Below are 20,867 nucleotides of genomic sequence, written 5' to 3'. Positions count from 1 at the left end.
TTTCCAAACATGTTTTGGTCTCCTGCTATATCTCAGAAATGTACTAATAGCTGCTTTTAAGTTACAAAATACAAAACAGTAATTTCTTGGAGAAAATCTTGGGGTAACATTTAAAAAATGAAATTTCGAGTTCCCATAGACTTTCTTTTTTGTTAAGTCTTTGAAGCCTCTCATGGCACACATGTAAGGCTGTCTGTGACATGTGGTACCCTGGCCTCCAAATGGACATAACTGCATTTATAGTTTAGAGAAAATACAAAGACAAGTTCTGAAAGTAGCCTTAAAAGAAAGTGCCCCTTGCTTTGATATAGCAGTATCAAAAGCAAGTGGGACTGTGCAATCAGAGCCATAATGAGTTTTATGAAAACTACTTTCCTTTCACATCATCTGTTAGAGAATGCCACACCCATGATCATGTAACATTACAGTCGTGAAATAACATTACTACATTCGTGAATTAACATTACCCAATAAAAGGCACATCTTCAGATATTGAATTAATAAAATCTGAAAACCAAAGTGGTAGAGGATACATTAAAAACCAAGCACTTAATTTGTAAACCTTAATAAAATAATAGCTTATTCCAGTTTCTTCAAAGATTTGTGGGCTTTTTGTAAGAGTGGTTAGGAACTGCAGAACAAAATGGAAGACAGGATTTGGAAACAAGGCCAAGACTAATTTAAAAGACTTTCTCAGGACTTCCTTTTTAATTGAGCTACAGAAGTGCCCTTTTATAATGTTGATGCTGAAGAATAATAACATCTGTAGGAGAAATGCACTCAAAAGTGATAACGCCTAAGGACAAAACCTGACTCTTCCAAGTTCTGGAACTTTTACCTAGCACAGTGGTGCCTTTATGTACAAATAACTGCACACTGAGTAAAGTGCTAGTAAACTTTTAAGCCACGAGAAATCTTTCGGCTATGATAAGCACTTGATTGTAATAGATTTTCAAAGAGTCTGAATATTGAAAAAATATATCCAAGAAAAAAACCTTTTTGGCGGGGGGGGGGGGGGGGGGGGCGGCACAAAAGTGACAGCAAAGAATAAATAATGTTCCAAACCTGTTTCATTACATGAACATCACACTACCCTTAAACCAATTTCACTGAAGGTATTTGAGATGGGTGAGAGGCAGTTGATAGGATTTTCTGCCAGTGTAACGGTTCTATGTGGATCATTAGAAAAGGTGTTATTCCTAGTGATGAAGACCTCTTTCATAGGATTCACCTTCAAAGTTAAATCCTTGCACTTCTGAAATTTGAAACTCAATTCAAAATGAGTCAGTCTTAAGGGCCTGGGTCACATGGTTGTCCCATTAAAGGAGGCTAACAGTAATCTATACTACCAAATTTGAATAAAGAAAGCTTTATGGATAAAAAGGAATACATGAAAGCAACGTTTGGAACTGTTTTACAAGCTTATGTCCCACTGCCCCCAACCCTCCACATTTAGAATCAAGGACAAATGTTCTCTAGCATCATCATATCTCATTTTCTATTGCTGACTTTGAGACTTGGCTTCTCTCCAGCCAGAATCTATGTCAGCCTGATTGGAATTGCCTGGATTTGAGGCTTAAGAGATATCAAGTCTACAAATATGACTTGAAAACAAGTGAGAATGAAGAAAGTTCCACAGCCCAGTAAAACACTAGTAACAGGGAACATCCTTTTCTACCTGGGGAAAAAAAATCTCTTCACAGTGCATAGTTTGAAATAAAAGTGCAATATGGGCAAAAAGAGAAGGTGGTGCTCTTGATACACATGAATTTAGTTTTTGGTTTTGCCATTAATTGCTAAAGAACTTAAGATAAAACATGGTCATTAATATCAAGAGGTACAGGGGCACCTTTTTCCAAAATATTTTTATAATGAGGGAAGAGGGGAGCCTCACATGTCACTTCCTCAGTTTTTAAACTATTACTCTTCCAAATCTAATGTTTGAATAAAATAAGCATTTTTCTTCAATATAAAAATGAATTTTTTAGATAAAAATCAATCAGCACAGTGACCTTGTCTATTTTATACTAAAGCCAACGTAACAGGAAATCTGAAAGGAAAACTTGGAAACATATTTTTAAACTAAATGGCATAACTTGTATTTTAACTTGAAAAAAATTTTTTGTTAATTGCCTTATCACCTAAATTAGTGAATAAGAATGCTCAGCATCCAATCCACGAATAATGCAGAATACAATATAATTTATTCTACTTTTACTTCAAAGTCACAGAGATGACATCCATACGATAATTATAAAGCCTACTCTACATTTTCAAGTTCTCAATCCAAACATATAGATTAGGACAGGTCACTTTATTGCTGGCAACATTCATGGAAGGGCCAGGTTCCTCATTAAAAGACAAAGTAAATTTGATTGGGAGCCGGGCAGTGCCCTACTCACACAACAGCAGTATTATGAAGTCACGAGGCAATCCTTTTTTTTCTTTTTCAAAGTAGCAAAGGAACAATGTAAGATTGGCTGACTGGCGAGCGGCCCCACATCAGAGTGCATAGCTCATCAGGATCAAGGCTGGCACCTGTGAACAGTTAACTTCCTAAGAGCACTCAACTGGGCATTCTATCATCTGCATTACAGATTTAACCCTGGAAAGTATCTGAAAACGCTTTATGCTCCAATGACAGCCTGCAAATGATAGTATGCATTCCCCCTTCTTGAGTACCCAAGTATAAATCTAAAATCATAAAGGGGCTTCTTCATTCTGAAGGCAGGACCTCCTTGCAGCAGAGTGTCTCCAGAATTTCACAAAAATAAATAAAAGCAGCAGCTAATGCTTCTTCAGCTTCTTGGCCTTTCGACGCTTCATTTCTTCTTCTTCACGTCTCATTTCCTCTAAGTCCTCCTGCATACCTAGTCTCAAACTGTCAACAACAACAAAAAAAGCATTTATCAACATACATGAAATTACCACTCTCTTTAAAAATTAAAAGTGAAATTTAAACCGGGAGCTCATATGGAATGTGCTGATGCATTAAAAATGCCTCAAGGCTTTACCACTGAGAACTAGCAAGTATACTTTTTACTAGGAGCCTCTGCTACTGACTCCACTCACAGTAGAAAAAAGACCTCACATAAAACCTCAACACCAAATACCTTAATGTTCCCAGTAAAGTAGTAAAATACAAACTGCTTATCCTAACAGCTTTTAAAAATCATAAGAAAGTTTATTCAATAAATAAAATAACATTCTATTTTTATCCCTTCCCACCACTTCGATATTTTATGTAGTTATAAGAGGGGAAGGCAAGAGGGAGAAAGGCTTAATATTCTGGGTCGAGACTGAATTGTATTATTTTACCAAGTTAACACTATAAACAAAGTAATCACTTGTTACTCCAAACCAAGAAATTATCATTAGTTTGTTATTAGGTATTCAAACAGGAATAAGACAGAATTCCCATCCCTCCTCAGGTCCCTAAGGTCGGTAGTGGTATAGGTTAGCAAGACTGAGATGTGTCCGATAATAGAAAGGGAATTAAAGATGGGGAAAGAGGGGCGCCTGGGTGGCTCAGTCGTTAAGCGTCTGCCTTCAGCGCAGGTCATGATCCTGGGGTCCTGGGATTGAGCCTGGCATCAGGCTCCTGCTCAGTGGGGAGTCTGTTTCCCCCTCTGCCTCTGCTCCTGCTCTCTCTTGCTCTCTCTCTCAAATAAATAAATCTTAAAAAAAAAAAACAAAAACAAACAAGAACACATTGCAATAGGGTCAGAGGCAGCTTCTAGCACTTACTGTGCGCCCAGAAGGGTGAGGCACTGCACTAGGCAGCTTATACACATTATTTCAATACAGTACCTTAATAAGTAAAAACAGTAAATTCTCATTTTACAAACAAGAAGACAGATTTAGAAAGGCTAAAGAATTTGCTAAAGCCCCATGGTAAGTAAGCAGGATTGGAACTCAGAACTGTGTGGCCCAAAGCCCCTGCTCCCAATGGTGCATGCAACTGAAGCAGGAAACAGAAAGGAATGTTCAGGACATTTCTGCACAAATGTGTTACGTTTTGTGCTTACCTCTTTGCTTCTTCCTTCTGCTGCTCTTTCCAACTACTCTCCATGTAACGTAAGGCATAATCGCTTTCATCTTTGTATCTGATAAGAGAAAATCAATGTTGTTAAAAAAAGTCCAAATTCCCAGTTTTTTAAAGGAACTGCATTCTCCTGTTTTAAAAATCAGTATCTTTATAACAAAAACAAAAACACACTTAGAATTACTCTTTCTGGCTTCGCAAGGAGTGAGGGGGGCAGAGGATGGGTAGAGGTGAGTTTCTGAAATAAAGAAATTAAATGAGTCCTTACTACTCCCTGAAGGCAACTATTCCTGAATTTAACGTCGATGAAGATTACGATCCAACAATGTTTACTACCTCTTTCGCCTCTAGTTACAGGATAGTTTATATTAAAATCCTGAAAGTACAATATATATGAAAATCATTTTGTACATATTAATCTCATTTGAGCCTCTTGAGAAAGGGAAGGACTTTAGAACAGAGACTGAAAGGGCGCCTGGGTGGCTCCATCAGTTAAGCATCGGCCTTCGGCTCAGGTCATGATCCCAGGGTCCTGGGATCAGCCCCACATCGGGCTCCCTGCTCAGCGCGGAGCCTGCTTCTCCCTCTGCCTGCCGCTCCCCCTGCTTGTGCTCTGTCAAATAAATAAAAATCTTAAAAAAAAACCCAAAAAACAGAGACTGAAGCAGGCAGATTAATGGCTTGACCAAGAACATGTTAACTAGCTAATGACATTATGAATATTAGATATTTAAATCTCATTTTTATTCCAGTTTTTACTACTAAATATCTTTTTTTAAAAAACATCTTTTCAGACGAACCATGAGAGACGATGGACTCTGAAAAACAAACTGAGGGTTCTAGAGGGGAGGGGGGTGGGGGGATGGGTTAGCCTGGTGATGGGTATTAAAGAGGGCACATTCTGCGTGGAGCACTGGGTGTTACGCACAAACAATGAATCATGGAACACTACATCAAAAACTAATGATGTAATGTATGGTGATTAACATAACAATAAAAAAATCTTTTCTTAGGATTGCCTTCTAATTTCTCATATTGGTGGCTTTAAAGGAGATGACAAACGTCGATTGATAGGCACTGAGATAAGTCCCTTCTGTTTCACACACATACTACCTCACTTAATCCTTCTAGATGTCATTTTTTCCCTAAAGATTTATTTGAGAGAGAGAGAGAGAGAGAGAGAGAGAGAGAGAGAGAGAGAGAGAGAGCAGAGGGAGGGGCAGAGAGAGCATCTCAAGCAGACTCCACGCGGAGCACAGAGCTTGGCTGAGCACAGAGCTTGACGTGGGGCTTGATCTCATGACCTTGGGATCAATGACCTTAGCCGAAACCAAGAGTTGGATGCTCAACAGATTTTGCCACACAGGTGCCCCCTTCCAGATGACATTCTAAAAATAATTTACTCAAGTTTACCCAGCTAGTAAGTGGTAGAACTTTCATTCAGACCCTGATCTTTCCTCTCTATACCAGGGCTTCTCAAACTTTAATGTGCCTATGAATCACCTGGGAGCCTTATAAAGGTGATATAGATTTGTAGCTCTGAAGTGGGGCCTGAGAGCCTGCTTTTCTAATGCTGTTGTCAGGTGATGTCAACGCTGTTGGTCCCATACTGACCGCTGTCCAGGGACCACACTTTTGAGCAGCAAAGCTTTTTACATCAACGAAAAGCAGATGTCAGACCAGCTTTCAACATAGCTCTGTGGATGGCTGAGTTCAAAGGCTATCTAGTTCTCCAACACTAAACTGCTTCACTCTCATTAAATATACATCTTATAAAGACAGCTTAAAGTTATTTTTTGGCATGCAACTACACAAAAAACTCTTGACTTAATTCTTAAATATTAAGTGCCAAAAGCATAAACAATCATCCAGTGGTTCCTAATAAAGAACTGTATTCAATGCCTCTACTATTAATGTTTATTTTTCCCCCATAGCATGAGTCATTCAAAATAAGTGTATCATTTATCTAAATCTTCTTTAGTCTTACTTTTTTCGGTCATAGCCAAAGATTTCTCGAATGTGCTTGGATATTTCTTCCTGAGGTTCTCCTTCATCTTCAATAAAATCTTCCATTTCAGAGTCATATTCATCATCATCTTCCTCCTCTTCATATTCTCGCTGCCTTTTGTAACCACTAGGGAAGGGAGGCCTTTGAGGAACTAAGAATAGAAAAGCCATTATTTACGCCAAGCATTAAAACTGAAAATAGTCCCAACAAAGTTCTACATAAACTGAGATTTTGAGAACTCATTAAGACAGTATCCTCAAACACCAGAGCCAGTATTTGCTGGCCCATAGTATGCAGTCATTATTGCATCAACCCTGTTGCTTCATGTTGTTTATAAGTGGTTTACTAGAAGCATCTGTTACATTTTCTAGCCTAGTGGTTCCCTTCCTTCTGGATTTAAAAGACTGGTAAAATTAAAAAAAAAAAAAAATTACAAATGGCTTACAGGATCACTAACTTTTGGTTTTGCCAAGAAAAGACCTCGAAGGTAACAACCTACCATCTATTATCACCATAATTTAGGTACATTTTTTAGGAGTCCAACATAGTATGAAAGATTCCCAGAATTATGGATAAATTGTTCAAAATGAATAAGGCTAACTTTAAAAAAACTCACTACATTATCCTTATTTTGTCATTTTGCTAAAAGACTGATTAAAGCTTTGCAAAAGACAGACACTGATCAATAGACCAGATCTGGAAACAACTGCTTTCTAGTCCTTGATTAGAGATCCTCCTTTGTTGTTCTCGAGTTATTGTTAACATGCATGGCTTGTCTCCTTAGCGTGGGGTTTCTTTCTCAACTTCTGCACTGCTGACATTTTGGGCCAGATAGTTTTTTGTTGTGAGCAGACTGTCCTATGCATTGTAGGATAACAGCAGCATCTCTGGCCTCTATCTAATAGATGCCAGTAGCATCCCTACCCCCAGTTGTGTCAGTCAAAAATGTCTCCAGACACTGCCGGATGTTCACTAGGCATCAGAATCATCCTTGGTTGAGAACCAATGTTCTAGGTGATTTAGGAAGTTTAAGGCATGGAATCTCATGTTTTGTTTCTTTTTATATTCTCCATGGCACCCAACAAGGACTTTAACAAATGCTTATTACCATGAAGAAAAGCAGAAATACAAGGGCAATCAAAAACAGTTCCTGGTAGATTGTGGGCACTTAACAAGTATCTAATGACAAAATCATGCACCAAAAGGCTTCAACTGTATAAATATACTCCCAACTTTTGAAGACGGGTCTCTCTAGTTCTCATGAGAAGGTAAAGATGAATTAACTCATTGAACCATATAAGGCATATACATTCACCCTGTCTTATGAATTACAGAGCCAAGTTTACTGCACTTGGAGATGTTACAGGGGTGAACACAGAGGGTCCTAGATAACTCTCTTACTAAAGCCTTTTCCAAGTTATGATCACTCAAGCGACTCTCAGACACAATGAGAAAGCATCAGAATGTTATCAACATAAAAGTACACGGAAGGGTTCACAGGGCTTCTGGTTATATAAAACGAAGTCATCTTTCCAATTTCCTAGTAACAAATAAATATTCTTAGGGTAAGGGACAATTTTACCTTGGGCAGATCTGTAGCCAGATAAGGAAGGCTTCATTCCATTCATCTGTCCATTGCTGGATCGGCTAATTATATTCTTGGAAGAAATTGTTTCTGAGACAACAGTACACTTGGGCTTTAGGGGGAGACTGGAGCTACTAACTGGTCGCCCGGGTCCCAAGCTGCTCACCGGTCTTCCGGGCCCTGAACTACTGACAGTCCGTCCAGCTGGAACTGAGCCACTTACTGATTGCCCAGGGCCACTGGCTGGCCGCCCAGGACCACTGACTGGTCGCCCAGGGCCACTGACTGGCCGCCCAGGGCCATTGACTGGCCGCCCAGAGGGGACAGAGCCACTCACTTGTCGTCGAAGGTCATGTGGACTGCTCACAGGCCGCCCAGGGCCACCAGAGCTGCCCAGAGCTCTCCCAGAACCACCTGAGCCACTGGTGGGTCGCCCAGGGCCACTTGAGCTGCTTGCAGGGTGCCCAGGGCCACCTGTACCACTGAGTGTCCGTCCGGAGAGACTGAAGTCACTGGCTGGCTTCTTGGTCCCACTGACCGATCGCTCAGGTCCTAAGCTGGAGCTGCCGTTCTGGCGCCTGGGCACGGGGCCAGAACTAACTGTAGGCCGAGCAGTCCCTGTGCCGGGCCGTCCAGGAGCTGAGCTGGAGCTGTTGCTGTTGCCCAGCTGCCTGACACCTGGACTCTTAGCTTTATTGTGTGGGGTAACCAGGGACCCAGGCCTGGAATGGCTAGGATGGGGAGGAGATTTTTTGGCTTTGTGCTCAGTAGCAGATTTCTGAGTCCCCTTAGCAGAAGTCTTTGGGACACTTGGTGAATAGGTGCTGGAGTGGGGCTTTCCAGCCCCATTGAAGACAGGTCTGTCATGGCCCTCACGAAGTAAGGGTTGAGAGCAACTGACAGATCCTGCTTTGGTCCTCTCTCCTGGCATGGATTTGGATGAAGACACACCTAAGTGTTTCTCATTGGCTGTGCTGGGTCTGGATTTCTTCTCAGCATGAGGAAGGGGAGTACCCCTGGAAGGATGTTTGCTAAGTTTTGTGCCCATGCTTTCTTTCTGAGAGGGTGCCTTTTTGGTTGGAGGTAGTCTTGCATCTGTCTCAGGTCTCTTTTTCCTCTGCTTTCGTTCAAGGAATTCTCGCTCCCTAAGTTCTTCTGCAGTCATGGGCCGCTCTTCTGTTTTCTTCACTACTTTGATCTCCACTGGTTCGTACTGCTTTTTCTCAGCCAGCCTGAGTAGATCAGTGAAGTTCATGAGTGGTGGGGCACTTCTAAGGGGGACCTTTGGTTTGCTTTCAACTTTGGGAGGTTCTTGCTCTTCCTCATACTCCTGCTCTGACTCTGCTTGATTGTATTCTAAGAATTCATCTTCTTCTTCCATCTCATACTCTTGTTCTGTTCCATGGCTAATGTGGCTTTCCACTGCCTGCCTCTTCTTTGACTTTTCCTCAACGGGAATCCCGTTGTAACCATGGAAATTATCCTTTGTCCTTTTGGCCATAGCTCTTGCTTTCTTGTCATGTTTTAGCTCAATTCGCTTTTTCACTAGTTCCTCTTTTCTCCTTTTCTCCTCTAAAGCTAAAAGGGACAAAACAAGAACAAAGTATTTCAAGGTATGGAGGTCTCAGGTATTTCATCTGAAATCAATAGGTGGCCAAAACACAAGCAACATTCAAGTTACAGTTTGAAGACATCTAGGAATGAAATGAGGAAGTCCTTTGAACAAGTATCTGTTGAGTCATCTTTACATAATGAGTGGGTCACATATGGGTCTTTCAATATGACAAAGCAGGTGAGAGACTAGGCTTTTAGCTTTAAATATAGAAAATTCATACCAAATAAATATACCAGGTTAAGGAAACAGTAGGACCCACTTCACAATCATTATCAATTATGAATAAATGAATACTTACATGTATTAAATCAGTTTCCTTGTCATTTGCCTGAGGTAAAACTACTGCTTGAGTTTACTGGTCTTCAAAAACTGTCCCTATTTTAACCTTTAAGATAGCATTCTTGATAATAATAAAAAAAAATTAAAAAACAAAATATGTAGAAGCAGATTCAGAATGAAGGTCAAATAATGGAGTTCCTATTGGGACCTAGTGAGGCCAAGTGGAAAATATGGTCACTATGCCCAAAAGCTCTTAAGAGGAAATAAAAGATAATGTCCATTCAAATGACCAGCATAAGAACATATATAATCCTCTAAACACAGTTGATTCAGACACATACACAAATCCCTCAGCCTATTATGTTATTACAAGCATCCACTAGTTAAGTACAAGCTAGTTGTGAAGGTGGAAGACTTTAAAATAGAGAATAAGGCTATAGATACATACCTTTTTGCCTGAGCTCCTCTTCTTTTCTTCTGAGAAAAGCCTGAACAGCTGCAGATTGGACACCCTTAACTTTTGGGTCTTTTTTGGGAGGCCCCACTGCCAAACTATACCTTTTCTATAAAGAAAAAGGAGTAAAGTTACAATCAATTCAACCTTAAAAATGTATTTGCTACTAGATGTAAGGCACCGTGCCAAGCAATCGAGAGGTTTATTTTATTTTTTTAAGATTTAGTTATTTATTCGAGAGAGAGCGAGCGAGCACGTGCTGGGGGGAGGGACAGAGGAAGAATCTTTTTTTTTTTTTTAAGATTTTATTTATTTATTTGACAGAGAGAGAGAGAGAGCACAAGCAGGCAGAGCAGCAGGCTGAGGGAGAGGCAGGCTCCCCGCAGAGCAGAGAGCCCGAAGCGAGCTCAATCCCAGGACCCTGGGATCATGACCTGAGCCGAAGGCAGATGCTTAATGACTGAGCCACCCAAGTGCCCCAGAGAGGTTTAAATATTGACTAAAAAACTGATCCTGAATAATTAAGAGATCATATAACCCACATGAAAGCTTAGCTATAAAATTCTGGTCTAAATAGGATTATGCATGACTGTTTTTAGGTACAGAATTTCTTTGTAACATCCTAAATAATGCATAAGTGAACAATTCAGAGAAATACTATTTTCGGGTTATTTTCCCAAAAAGGTACTTGGACTGGGGAACTTTTAAAAAGAAATCACCACTTAGAACAGATTGTTTTAAAAAAAATTTTTTTTTTTTTGAGAGAGAGAGAGAGCAAGCACAAGTGGGGTAAGGGCAGGGGGAGAGAGAAAAGCAAGAAGAGCCCCCCTCCTGGCTGGGGGGCGGTGGGGGCTCGATCCCAGGATCTGACTGAGCCACCCAGGTACCCCTGGATTGTTTTAAAATTCTGATTAAAAAAAAAAAATCAACCCTCTTTAGAACTAAGTATTTCAAAGTCTAACTTTTCAAACAGAAAAACTACTCATATTTTCTCTCCTGAATATCTCATTCCAGATTATTTTCTAGTAGAGACTCATAGCTACATACGTTATTTTGCTTACAACATCAAACACTGAGATTTTACTTTGACCCTAGGCAAAACTGGTGGCAAACCACAGCTAAAAAGCATTTCAAAGAAATCTAAGCAGCAAGAAGTGCCCAAATCTCTATAACATTTAACGGTAGCTCTTATGTTCATTAAATATTAATGTGCTACACAAACCATTCAGACAGGTTTCCATATCACCCAAAAAGTACTAACATTTTCCTGGCACAAATGGTATTTTTCTGGGCTTTGATTTTTACGTAACGACAATGGGAAATGACCACAACTTTAGGAATGTTAATGTGAACTATGACAGGAAAAATATTTCCATTTTGTAAGTATCTATCATTAGAGAAGTACGATAAAGAGAATAACTCAGATCGGGATGATTCAGCTCTAGGACCATTGCACATTAAATATATGGGTAGGAAGTAAGTTTTTAAATGCCCTCCCTTATTAGTTAGATGACATTCTTATCTACTGAATCTGTTGTTGTGCTAGTTAAAAAGGAAACACTAATCTCTGAACACAAACTGAGCTACTTAAGAACCAAAAAACTGATTCCCAAAATGTGCATGAAATTCCTAGAGGAAAGCCAAAGGATCCATGCTTACTATGTGGCTGGCAAATACAAGGCATCCTGAAACAGGCTGGAAGTTCCAGCTACGTTATTCACCAGTGAGTAGCTGGCCATGGAAGCAGGCCCTAATCCAACCTGAAAATCCTGCATGATAGCGATGGGACGACCTGACACACCCCTGACCGAAATCCCAAGAGAGCATCCAGATTCCTTTCTCAGTCACTTTGGTTGAGTCACAAAAAATCCAGTAATAAGTCCCTATCTTTGTGCCTTTTCCATTGTGGACTGGGGCCCCATATTTAAAGAAGAAACGGAGAGGGAAAGGAACACTTAGAGAAAGAGAATACTGCTTTACCTAACTAGCTACATAAAATTGTCCTGGTGTACAAGAACCTCAAACATAGGCCTTATCTACAGGAAGTTCACCTTTTCTTAATGGAAGAGCCGCCAAGAATATGATTCAAGTTTACATAAGACATATATAGACTCATAAGGAGACACATACACTCATTTTACCCTATCCCATTAGGGAGATTTGTAAGAGGAAAGATGGATTTTTATGGCCACGACTTAAGATTTTCCTGTGTCTGCAACTACCTAGTCCCTAGATTCACCTGCCAAATCAAAGCTTATACAAGGTTTCCCCCCACAAAATACCAATATACATGTTGGTATTACCTTAAACAGCACTGGTTCATTATCTTGATATTACAACAATAAGCACTTCCTAAATTGATTTCAGGATAGATACCTTTCTTCCTAATCTGGGACTTCAAGAGATAGGAAATGGGATAGGACTAGCTGAAAAGCTACTCACGACTAAATACAGGCACCCAGAGGGAAAACAACAGTTGGCCAACACATATATACCTGTGAGAACCAGAAGTATTTATGTATCACCTAAAATCACAGTACAGCCAGAGCTATATGCACTGCACTCTGGGAAACACCAAAAAGAAACATAAAAATACAGGAAAGGCAGAACACAAAGCAGCAGCAAAGGAGGGGGGTGTTCAGGATCTCAGATTCACTCATCAAAGAATTCCAAAGATTACCTTTAGCTTTTTTCAAAGTATCCACCTATTTCCATCCATTCACACTGCCAATTTTAAATTCAGCTTTTTTGTTCTAATACCCTTAATCCTCAAGGGTACTTATTAAGCTGGCTTTACATTTAACCCAATAACATTGCAGTGCTTTTTGTCCTGTCCTATGATGTAGAAGGGATTCAATAAATCTATAAAAAGTCTTATTTCATGGGTCTGCTAGGAAACAAGGGCAAGGTCCTAACTTGATGAGGTTTAATCTTATTCAGTGACATGAGCTGAGTCATAATTAATAGTTTCTTATATCCTTTGTAGCTTGATGCACTCAAAAGCAGACACCAGGAAAATATTGAAATATTCTCTTTAAAATATTCTCTTAGGCAAAGTTTAGGTCAAAACCTAGAAATCTGGCGTTAAAAAAAGGGGGGCTGGGTCTTGACAGATGATTTTCTTAACAGTTGTACTGAGATATAATTCACATACCATAAAATCTACCCACTTAATGTGTACACTTCATTGGTTTTTAGTATGTTCAGAGAGTTGTACAACCATCACCACTATTGGATTCCAGAACATTTACATTATCCCAGAAGAGAAATCTCTTACTTTTAGCAGTCATTCCCCACTTCCTCTTGCCCCTCTGCCCCTGGCAACCATTAACCTACTTTCTGTTTCTGCAGATTTGCCAATTCTGGACATTTCATATAAATGATATCATGTACCCAGTGCACCATTATATAGTGTTATGTATCACAATATAAGGTAAAATTTACAGACCACAGACAAATGGTTATATATGAGTGCTTATACAACATATGTAAGAATTTTCAATTTGGAAAACCCTTACTGTTAAGTTTCACTTGACTCTACTATTAAGTTTGAAAATAGATGGCTTCCAAGGCCAAGAAAATATCTTCGGGAGAATGCTCTGTAAGTTGGTTCCTAACATCCTTGAACTAAGTAATTATAATTATTTATCTGGCTTAACTAAAATTAAGAAATGATTAGTTTCTATGACCATTAAATGTTTCAGCAAGGGTATCATTTTAATTATTTTGAAGTAAAAACAGAATATATCTAGAACTTTTATTTTTATTTTATACCTAGAACTTAAAAATGACAATTATGTAATACCTAAGTAAATTTAAATGGTGATAATGTAATTTTACTCTGTTGTCAGTGTTGACTTCTCTAATATTTTTTTTCTCAAATAAAAACTGAAAGAAAAAAATGAAATCATACAATATATGGTTTTCATGGTCAATTTTATGTGTCAACTTGGCTAGGCTATAGTGCCCCGTTATTTAATCCAACACTAATCTAGGTATTACTATGAAGGTATTTTGCAGGGATGGTTAACATCTACAATCAGGTAACTTTAGGTTAAGCAGTTTACCCTCCATAATGTAGGCGGTACTCATCTAATCAGTTGAAGGCCTTAAGAGCAAAAACTGATGTCTCTCAGAGAAGGTATCTGCTCTACAAATTTCAGACTTGCCAGCCCCCACAACTACATGCACCAATTTCCCAAAATAAATCCTATTGGTTCTGTTTCTCTGGAGTGCCCTGACTGATACAGTGGCCTCTGTATCTTGGTACTTTCACTTATGTTCTCAAGGTTCATGTTGTAACATGTATCAGTACTTCATTTTTTTTTTTTTTATGGCTGAATATTTGACACTATGCTGATGTACCACATTTTATCCATTCATAAGTTGATGGGTATTTGTTTTTACTTTTTGGCTATTATGAACAATGCTGCCGTGAACATGTATGTACAGGTTTTTTGTGTGAGCATCATTTCTCTTGGGCATATCACTATAGATCGTCCTAACACTGAGCTAGCTTTCAAAAAGGGAGACCCTGGTATCAAAAGATTTAAGACTTGTTGTAACAGAATATATTAGATAATCCCCTGGACCTACAGGGGTAGCCCAGTAGAGAACCATATTTTAAAAAAAGCCTCAGGCTGGGATTACATTATAGACTATTTAATAAAGCAGAACTATTTGGCACTTTCTCCTGTATCAGATGGTCACATTTAGCTCTAGCAGCAGCACATCAAGATGCACCCACCAATTCTGAATCGGATTCAAGGCACCAGGCTGCTTCATTGTTTGAGCTTCATGAAAAGCAGCTGGACAAGAGTTTCTTTTATCCTAAGTGTATCCATTTTATTATACTGCAAGCCAACTCAGTCATTCTGCTGGACCCCAATGAATGATCCACAGTAGTGAAGCTTATGCCATTTAAATACAGTATCAGAGATTTTGCCAAGATTTGCAATCCTGAAGCCTCCTCATTATTATTCAGAAAGAGATTCTCTTAGGTAGTGATGGGGAAGACCTAAAAAACATTAATTCACTTTAAGACATATGTGTTCCTTGCAATGAAATTATACTGCCATGGTCAGATTATGAAAATAAGGAGTTTTCTGTCTGGAAACATGTGTTAACCAAATACATTATGTTGGAATCAATGGTCAATCCCTTCTTGAAAAGTTGTTCTTTACTTAGGAGATAAAATGTTGTAATAGTAGAAAACAAATTTCCTGATGGCTTTATATATATTAGAGATTTATTATTGGTTAGAATTAGGAGTTAGGAATATTCAAAGAATACATCCTTGAGTTTAATAATCACTACACAATTTCTAAAATGTTCTCAAAACATCATAGGGAATAAATACAGGCCTGGAAAACGAATGGTTTGCATTAGGTTTGCTTAGCTGGGTGGCTAAGAGGGTAAAAATAAAACAATCAAGCATGTTATTCAGGATGCTATAGGATCAAACAGTAAAATTTACTATTACTGTGTCTATAAAAATATACCTGATTATAAAACATAGTATCAGATAGGTACCTCAGAGCCTCTTCTATGTTAGAAGTGGCCCCAAAAGCACAATTGTGTATTTACTGGTTGTCACTCACAGTTTGTAACAGAGTGTGAATTAGAATCTAGGTCTCCTGTTTCAGGTCCAAAAGTATTTCCACTACATGTCTCACTTCTAACTTAATCCCAACACTTTCATCCAGCTCTAACCACAATCTTAAATGCCCTTCCCTAATTTCCATCTGCCTCTTAGACAGTGCCAAGACCTCAAACAGGTCCACCACTTAATTTTCTATCTTCCTTCACCCTCAGACTATTTCTGTTAACCATGCTGGCACTCTCCCAAACAGGCTGTAAATCTCTCTACCCACCAGTTTCCAAATTCTGTTGGTTTGCCCTTTAAATTTCTCTCCCATCAGACTTGAGGAGAAATGCCATAAAAAACCAAGAGTTATTGTCTAAAGCTATAATTAGGCTGGAGGTGAGGGTAGGAAGCTGGTTGGGTTAAGGCTTTATAGATGACAACCATCCTCACATCCAATATACTCCTCATTTAACACAGGATCATGATTAAGAGTAAGAACTCTGGAGCCAGTCGGCAAATTCTCTGCTCTGCCATCAGAAGCCTTGTCAGGTATTAGCTGTGTGACTTTAGGCAAGTTTCTTCATCTCTCTGGGCCTCAGTTTCCACATCCGTAAAACAACCTTCCTTATTTGGTCATTACAGTGATTAAATTAATTAATATACACAAAGTGCTTAGAATAGTGCATGGCACCAAGTAAGCATTATAAATGTTAATTGTTTTTGTTATCATTATTATTCAGAAAGAGATTCTCTTAGGTAGTGATGGGGAGAGAAATAACAGAATCTCTGCGGGGGTAGCTTTTCTAAGACCTTCTCCCTAAAACACTGGTTAACAAATAAATAAATAAAATCTTAAGAAAAAAAAAGAGGTACTGCTCTAGGCTAGCAATCCAAAGCTACTTCAGGCACTGGCAAAGTCATCTTCAGATGCAAGCATGGGGAGCAATCCCATTATAATTGATTATAGACAAAAAGTTACAAAGTGACTGCCTGCAGAAACTATTTTGTTGGCTCCTACTGTTCTTTAAAAGGAAATAGGGGCGCCTGGGTGGCTCAGTTGGTTAAGCATCTGCCTTTGGCTCAGGTCATGATCCCAGAGCCCTGCATTGGGCTCCCTGCTCAGCTGAGAGCCTGCTTCTCCCTCTGCCCCTCCTCCTGCTTGTGCTCTCTCTCTCAAATAAATAAAATCTTAAAAAAAAAAAAGGAAATATAACTACTATAACACATGGTAGGCTTCTTTTGGATACACAGAGCTTGGCCCATATCATTTTATATCTAGACTACTTCAAGAACTTACATTACCTACCTGGCCCTGAAGACATCTGAATTTGCCATCCCAGTTAAGAGTCCCTAAGCTCCTTTTTCAGTACCGATATTTTTTGGCGGGCAGGGGAAGGGAGAGGGAGAGAGGAAGAGAGAAAGAGAGAGAGGGAGGAGACACGGGGGGCGAGGAGGGACAGAGGGATAGAGAATCTTAAGTAGGCTCCATGCCCAACACAAAGCCTGATGCGGGGCTCAGTCCCGGACCCTGATATCATGACTTGAGCTGAAATCAAGAGTCAGACTCCTAATCAACCGAGCCACCCAGGTGCCCCTCAGTACCTACATTCTTATCCTCAAGGGCCTATCACCCCCAAATTCTTATGTCTAGTACCACACGAAGGCTTCTTCTTTACTTTTTGGTTTGAGGGTCACACCAGAACTACAGTATCTTGTCTGGGATGATTTTCAGAGTATGGCTGTGAGAAAGACCACATAACTTGTCTCATGCACTACAAGCCATCAATTATAGGTACTTGCAACCTACAAGTATCCATATTCCAAGCTCTACCATTCTGTCAAAACAAGAAACTTTGTTTTTGCTAGAGGAACCAGGGAGAAAAAATTTAAGTCATGGTTACCAAAAATATCTTTTCTCCTTTAAATTTAAACAGAGCTTGAGACAATAACTGGTCACATCACCCTGATTAGCTGTTTTTTAAATTCAGTTTTCCATTGGGAAATGATAGCATGCCTAATATTGCTAGGCATGATGCAATACTTCCTTTAACTAAAACATTATAAAGATAATTACTTTTCCTAAAAAGAAACAACAGGAAAGAAAGAGGTTGCATTACAGAAATGTTCATTGTTTCTCAAACCAGATACAATAAATACCTCTTAAAAATGATGCTCTGGAAAGAGTTCAAAGTGGCAGTCCAGGTGTTTTATCTGTTAGCCTCCCTTGGAGCTAATCAGTGCTAGTCACCATATGTCCTTTCTGTAACAAAGTTCTAACATAGGAACTCTGAAGACTGGAATCTGAATATCAGCTCTGATAGGAAGCTGGGGAAGAAGACTAAAAGGGAAATAAGAACCAAGCACTAGAGAGGGAAGGAGTTACACCTGTCAATTACTGCAAAGCCTCTGTGTTTCTCAGACCATCAATCAATCAAGCTTGTGGCAAACGTGTGTGTGTGTGTGTGTGTTTCTCAGACCATCAATCAATCAAGCTTGTGGCAAACGTGTGTGTGGCAAACGTGTGTGTGTGTGTGTGTGTGTGTGTGTCCGTCCCCGTCCCCGTCCGTCCTGAAACGTTGTTTCTTGACTTGGATGATGGTTTACAAGGATACCTGCTTTGCAATAATCTATTATACTGTACAATATATATTTCACAATTGATGGTGTCCTTTCAGAGGCTTTACTTTGAGCTGATAAAGTAACTTAGAATAATTAGATGAACCAAGTGAAAGCAAGATCATGGATTAAATTTAACTACTATCTTGCTCTGTTCCTCAATACTTTCTTTTGTGATATACTTCATCTGATGTAAAAAGATAAGAATTACAATGGTAACTAAATCAAACTTCTAGGCTTACTAGCTTTTTGTGGGGGGTGGGGGTGGGCAGGGGAAAGCATGCTTTCATAAAATATATGCCTATATTCATCTATTAAATTTTAAATGACCTCTCCAATTTACCTGTCTTTTTTGCTTCCAATCTTTGCTATTTCAATCATGGATCTGTTGATAGATAATGAAGATATTCTGAAATATACAGATTTTGAAATCTTCTGCTCTAGGAATATCTGTTTTTCTCCCAGCAGCTACTGGTTTTTAGATTAAGAAATGATTAACTTGATTCTCATTCTTCTAAAGAATCTAACTGGACATCAAAGCTAGCATTACCCATTTTTTGACCTCCATTGAAATTCAGGAAGATCTAGAATAAAAATATGGACCTAATTATGCAAAGATGAATGGTTACCAGCTCCAATATTGACTTGTCTAGGAAATTTACAGTACTTGCATAGAGTGAATTCTGTTGTTCAAGTCTTCAAATGTTTAAGCCCATAACTTCAACCTGCAGATCTTATGACTCATGGCTTAGGGGAATGACTGATTATTCAGAGTACTTGGGGTGGGAGATGAATATAGGGGAATTTAATAAATATTAAACTGACAGATATCAGTTTTATTCACCAGTTATTTTACTATCTTCAGATTAATATTTTCAAAAGGGTAAAAAAAAAAAAATGGGCCAGCCTCAGAAGAAAAGCGGAGTGGGAAAAACAGAAAACCAAACCATTGCAAATACACAAAAATCTAAGAAATGCAGAACGCATAGTGAGAGCTCAATAAATTCCAGTTGAACTGACTTTAACAGAGAGCTGGTTGAGCTCTGAACACCTCACTGCTCAAACCGCAGGTATCACAATGCAATTTGTCGGTTTACAGCTGTGCTGTGGGTACCATCTGAGGATCCAGAAATGATTAGTTTATGCAAAACAGCTACAACCCCGCAAACCAGGCACTCTCCATGACTTCATGTAGATTTTAAAAGTCTTACACCGCTCTGCGAATATTAGCGAATTGGCAAATATTACCGAGCAAATGGAACATAGATTTCAAACAAAGACAAATCTGGAAGGCCACAAGTAAACGGAAGGTGAAACTAGCTCACCCATTCTGTTGGCTAAGGACTTCGTGGAATCCGCTCAACTTCTCTTCCCAATACAAAAGGTATTATTAACCCTTTGGGAGGTTATAATTGTATCATCTCGTTGGCTGGGTGGGTGGGGCCACAAGTCAGAAAACTTGTTCGAGAAATCACACAATATTAACCCCATCTTAGGCGGGAAATCAGCCAAAAAGCCATCAGGCCAAGTCCCTAAAACCCCTGAAACTCCCCAACATACATGCCTCCTTCCCAATCTCTGGGCTGAAGTTTACGCCGAAGCCAGAAACTACTAGCGCTAGATTCCACCATGTACCAAGCACGGTTTCACTCACCAGCTTTCACGCAACTCTAAAACACCCTAACTGCAAAGTCCATGTTGCAGGGGTGACTAAGCCAGGGAAACTCACTCTCCAGAAGGCTACCGCCTCGCACCCCAAGCTCCTTTTCACCCTGAGTCCCCAGGAGTGCATGCCCAAGAAAAGGAAATAAGGAGTCCAGGTCTTTCCTCTCCCGGAGAGGACAGGCGGATGCCTGGAAGTTCCACGGGCCACAAATTCCAAACTTGAAGATTAGGGTCTCCTACAGTAGCGCCCGGCTAGTACTTACCGGCACGTTGTTGACACCCTGTCCTTTGGAAGCTATCAGGAGAATTTCCCTGAAATCCATGTTGTCTGAGGCAGAGACACTGGGCCAGGCTCTCGGAAAGAAGTGAAAGTACGCCTTACCGAGGTACCCAGCTACAGCCAAGCGAACTGCCTGGCCCACCCCTCTCCCACCCCTCCTCAGCACGACCACTTCCGGCGCCTTCCAATACCGTCTGCCCGCCCCTTTTCCTCTTGCGGCCTATATCCTTTCAGGTCCGGCGCTCCGCTCGCGAGTCCCTGGCGTAACTTCCGCTTTCAGGCTCCAGACACGTAGAAACGTGGTACGTGGCGGCGGGCGTTAGCTCGGAGGGGCGGGACTAAGCCCCTCACCGACCAAGGAGACGCGGCCTAGGAAAATGAGGGGTGTGGCTAAGGGAGAGAGAGGCTTCCCTGGAGGCCGGGGCGCGCGACCCGACAATCTCGGTGTTCCTTGTAAGCTCTGAGTAGGGTCAGCGCGGGGGTGGGGGGGTTACCTATCAGGCCTGGGTTCGCTGGGTGTCACGGGTGGGCGCTCAGGTCCGAAACGGCGGGGCCCCAACAGCTGAACCGACAGGTCCCGAGCGGGGGATTTCAGTTATCGGTTTCTAGGCGCTCGTGAGGTTGCGCAGGCGCACATGGCACCGACTGGTCCTTAGTGTTGGATGCACATTACTCATCACGTCCTGGCACATGGTGTGTGCTTACCTCCACAGATGCATGCATGTCATGTATA

At 40.2% G+C, this 20,867-nt stretch overlaps 1 protein-coding gene across 1 annotated transcript; it reads right to left on the bottom strand.

The window, feature by feature from the left end:
- Positions 1–1,014: 1,014 nt before the first annotated feature.
- Positions 1,015–20,655, bottom strand: SPTY2D1 (SPT2 chromatin protein domain containing 1). The gene is made up of 7 exons (XM_028117695.2): positions 20,629–20,655; positions 20,118–20,503; positions 9,981–10,095; positions 7,636–9,216; positions 6,033–6,204; positions 4,029–4,106; positions 1,015–2,881 (listed from the first exon to the last, which is right to left on the bottom strand). Exons 2-7 carry the CDS (start codon positions 20,175–20,177, stop codon positions 2,788–2,790), a joined length of 2,100 nt encoding a protein of 699 aa, XP_027973496.1. The 5' UTR covers positions 20,178–20,503; positions 20,629–20,655; the 3' UTR covers positions 1,015–2,787.
- Between the last annotated feature and the right edge of the window lie 212 nt (positions 20,656–20,867).

Source organism: Eumetopias jubatus, unplaced genomic scaffold (assembly GCF_037043125.1).
Source record: "Eumetopias jubatus isolate StellerSeaLion01/CBP00866 unplaced genomic scaffold, mEumJub1_p1.0 scaffold_13, whole genome shotgun sequence".
Classification (NCBI taxonomy): Eukaryota; Metazoa; Chordata; class Mammalia; order Carnivora; family Otariidae; genus Eumetopias; species Eumetopias jubatus.
The sequence above is the reverse complement of the archived record's forward strand: the minus strand, read 5'-3'. Positions and strand labels throughout refer to the sequence as shown.

Coding starts and splice junctions, on each gene's coding strand:
- SPTY2D1 (XM_028117695.2), bottom strand. CDS start 20,177: ATGGATTTCAGGGAAATTCTCCTGATAGCTTCCAAAGGACAGGGTGTC. Junction 10,096..20,117: donor AGGGTGTCAACAACGTGCCG/GTAAGTACTAGC, acceptor TTTTCTTTATAG/AAAAGGTATAGTTTGGCAGT. Junction 6,205..7,635: donor TGGCTACAGATCTGCCCAAG/GTAAAATTGTCC, acceptor TTCTATTCTTAG/TTCCTCAAAGGCCTCCCTTC.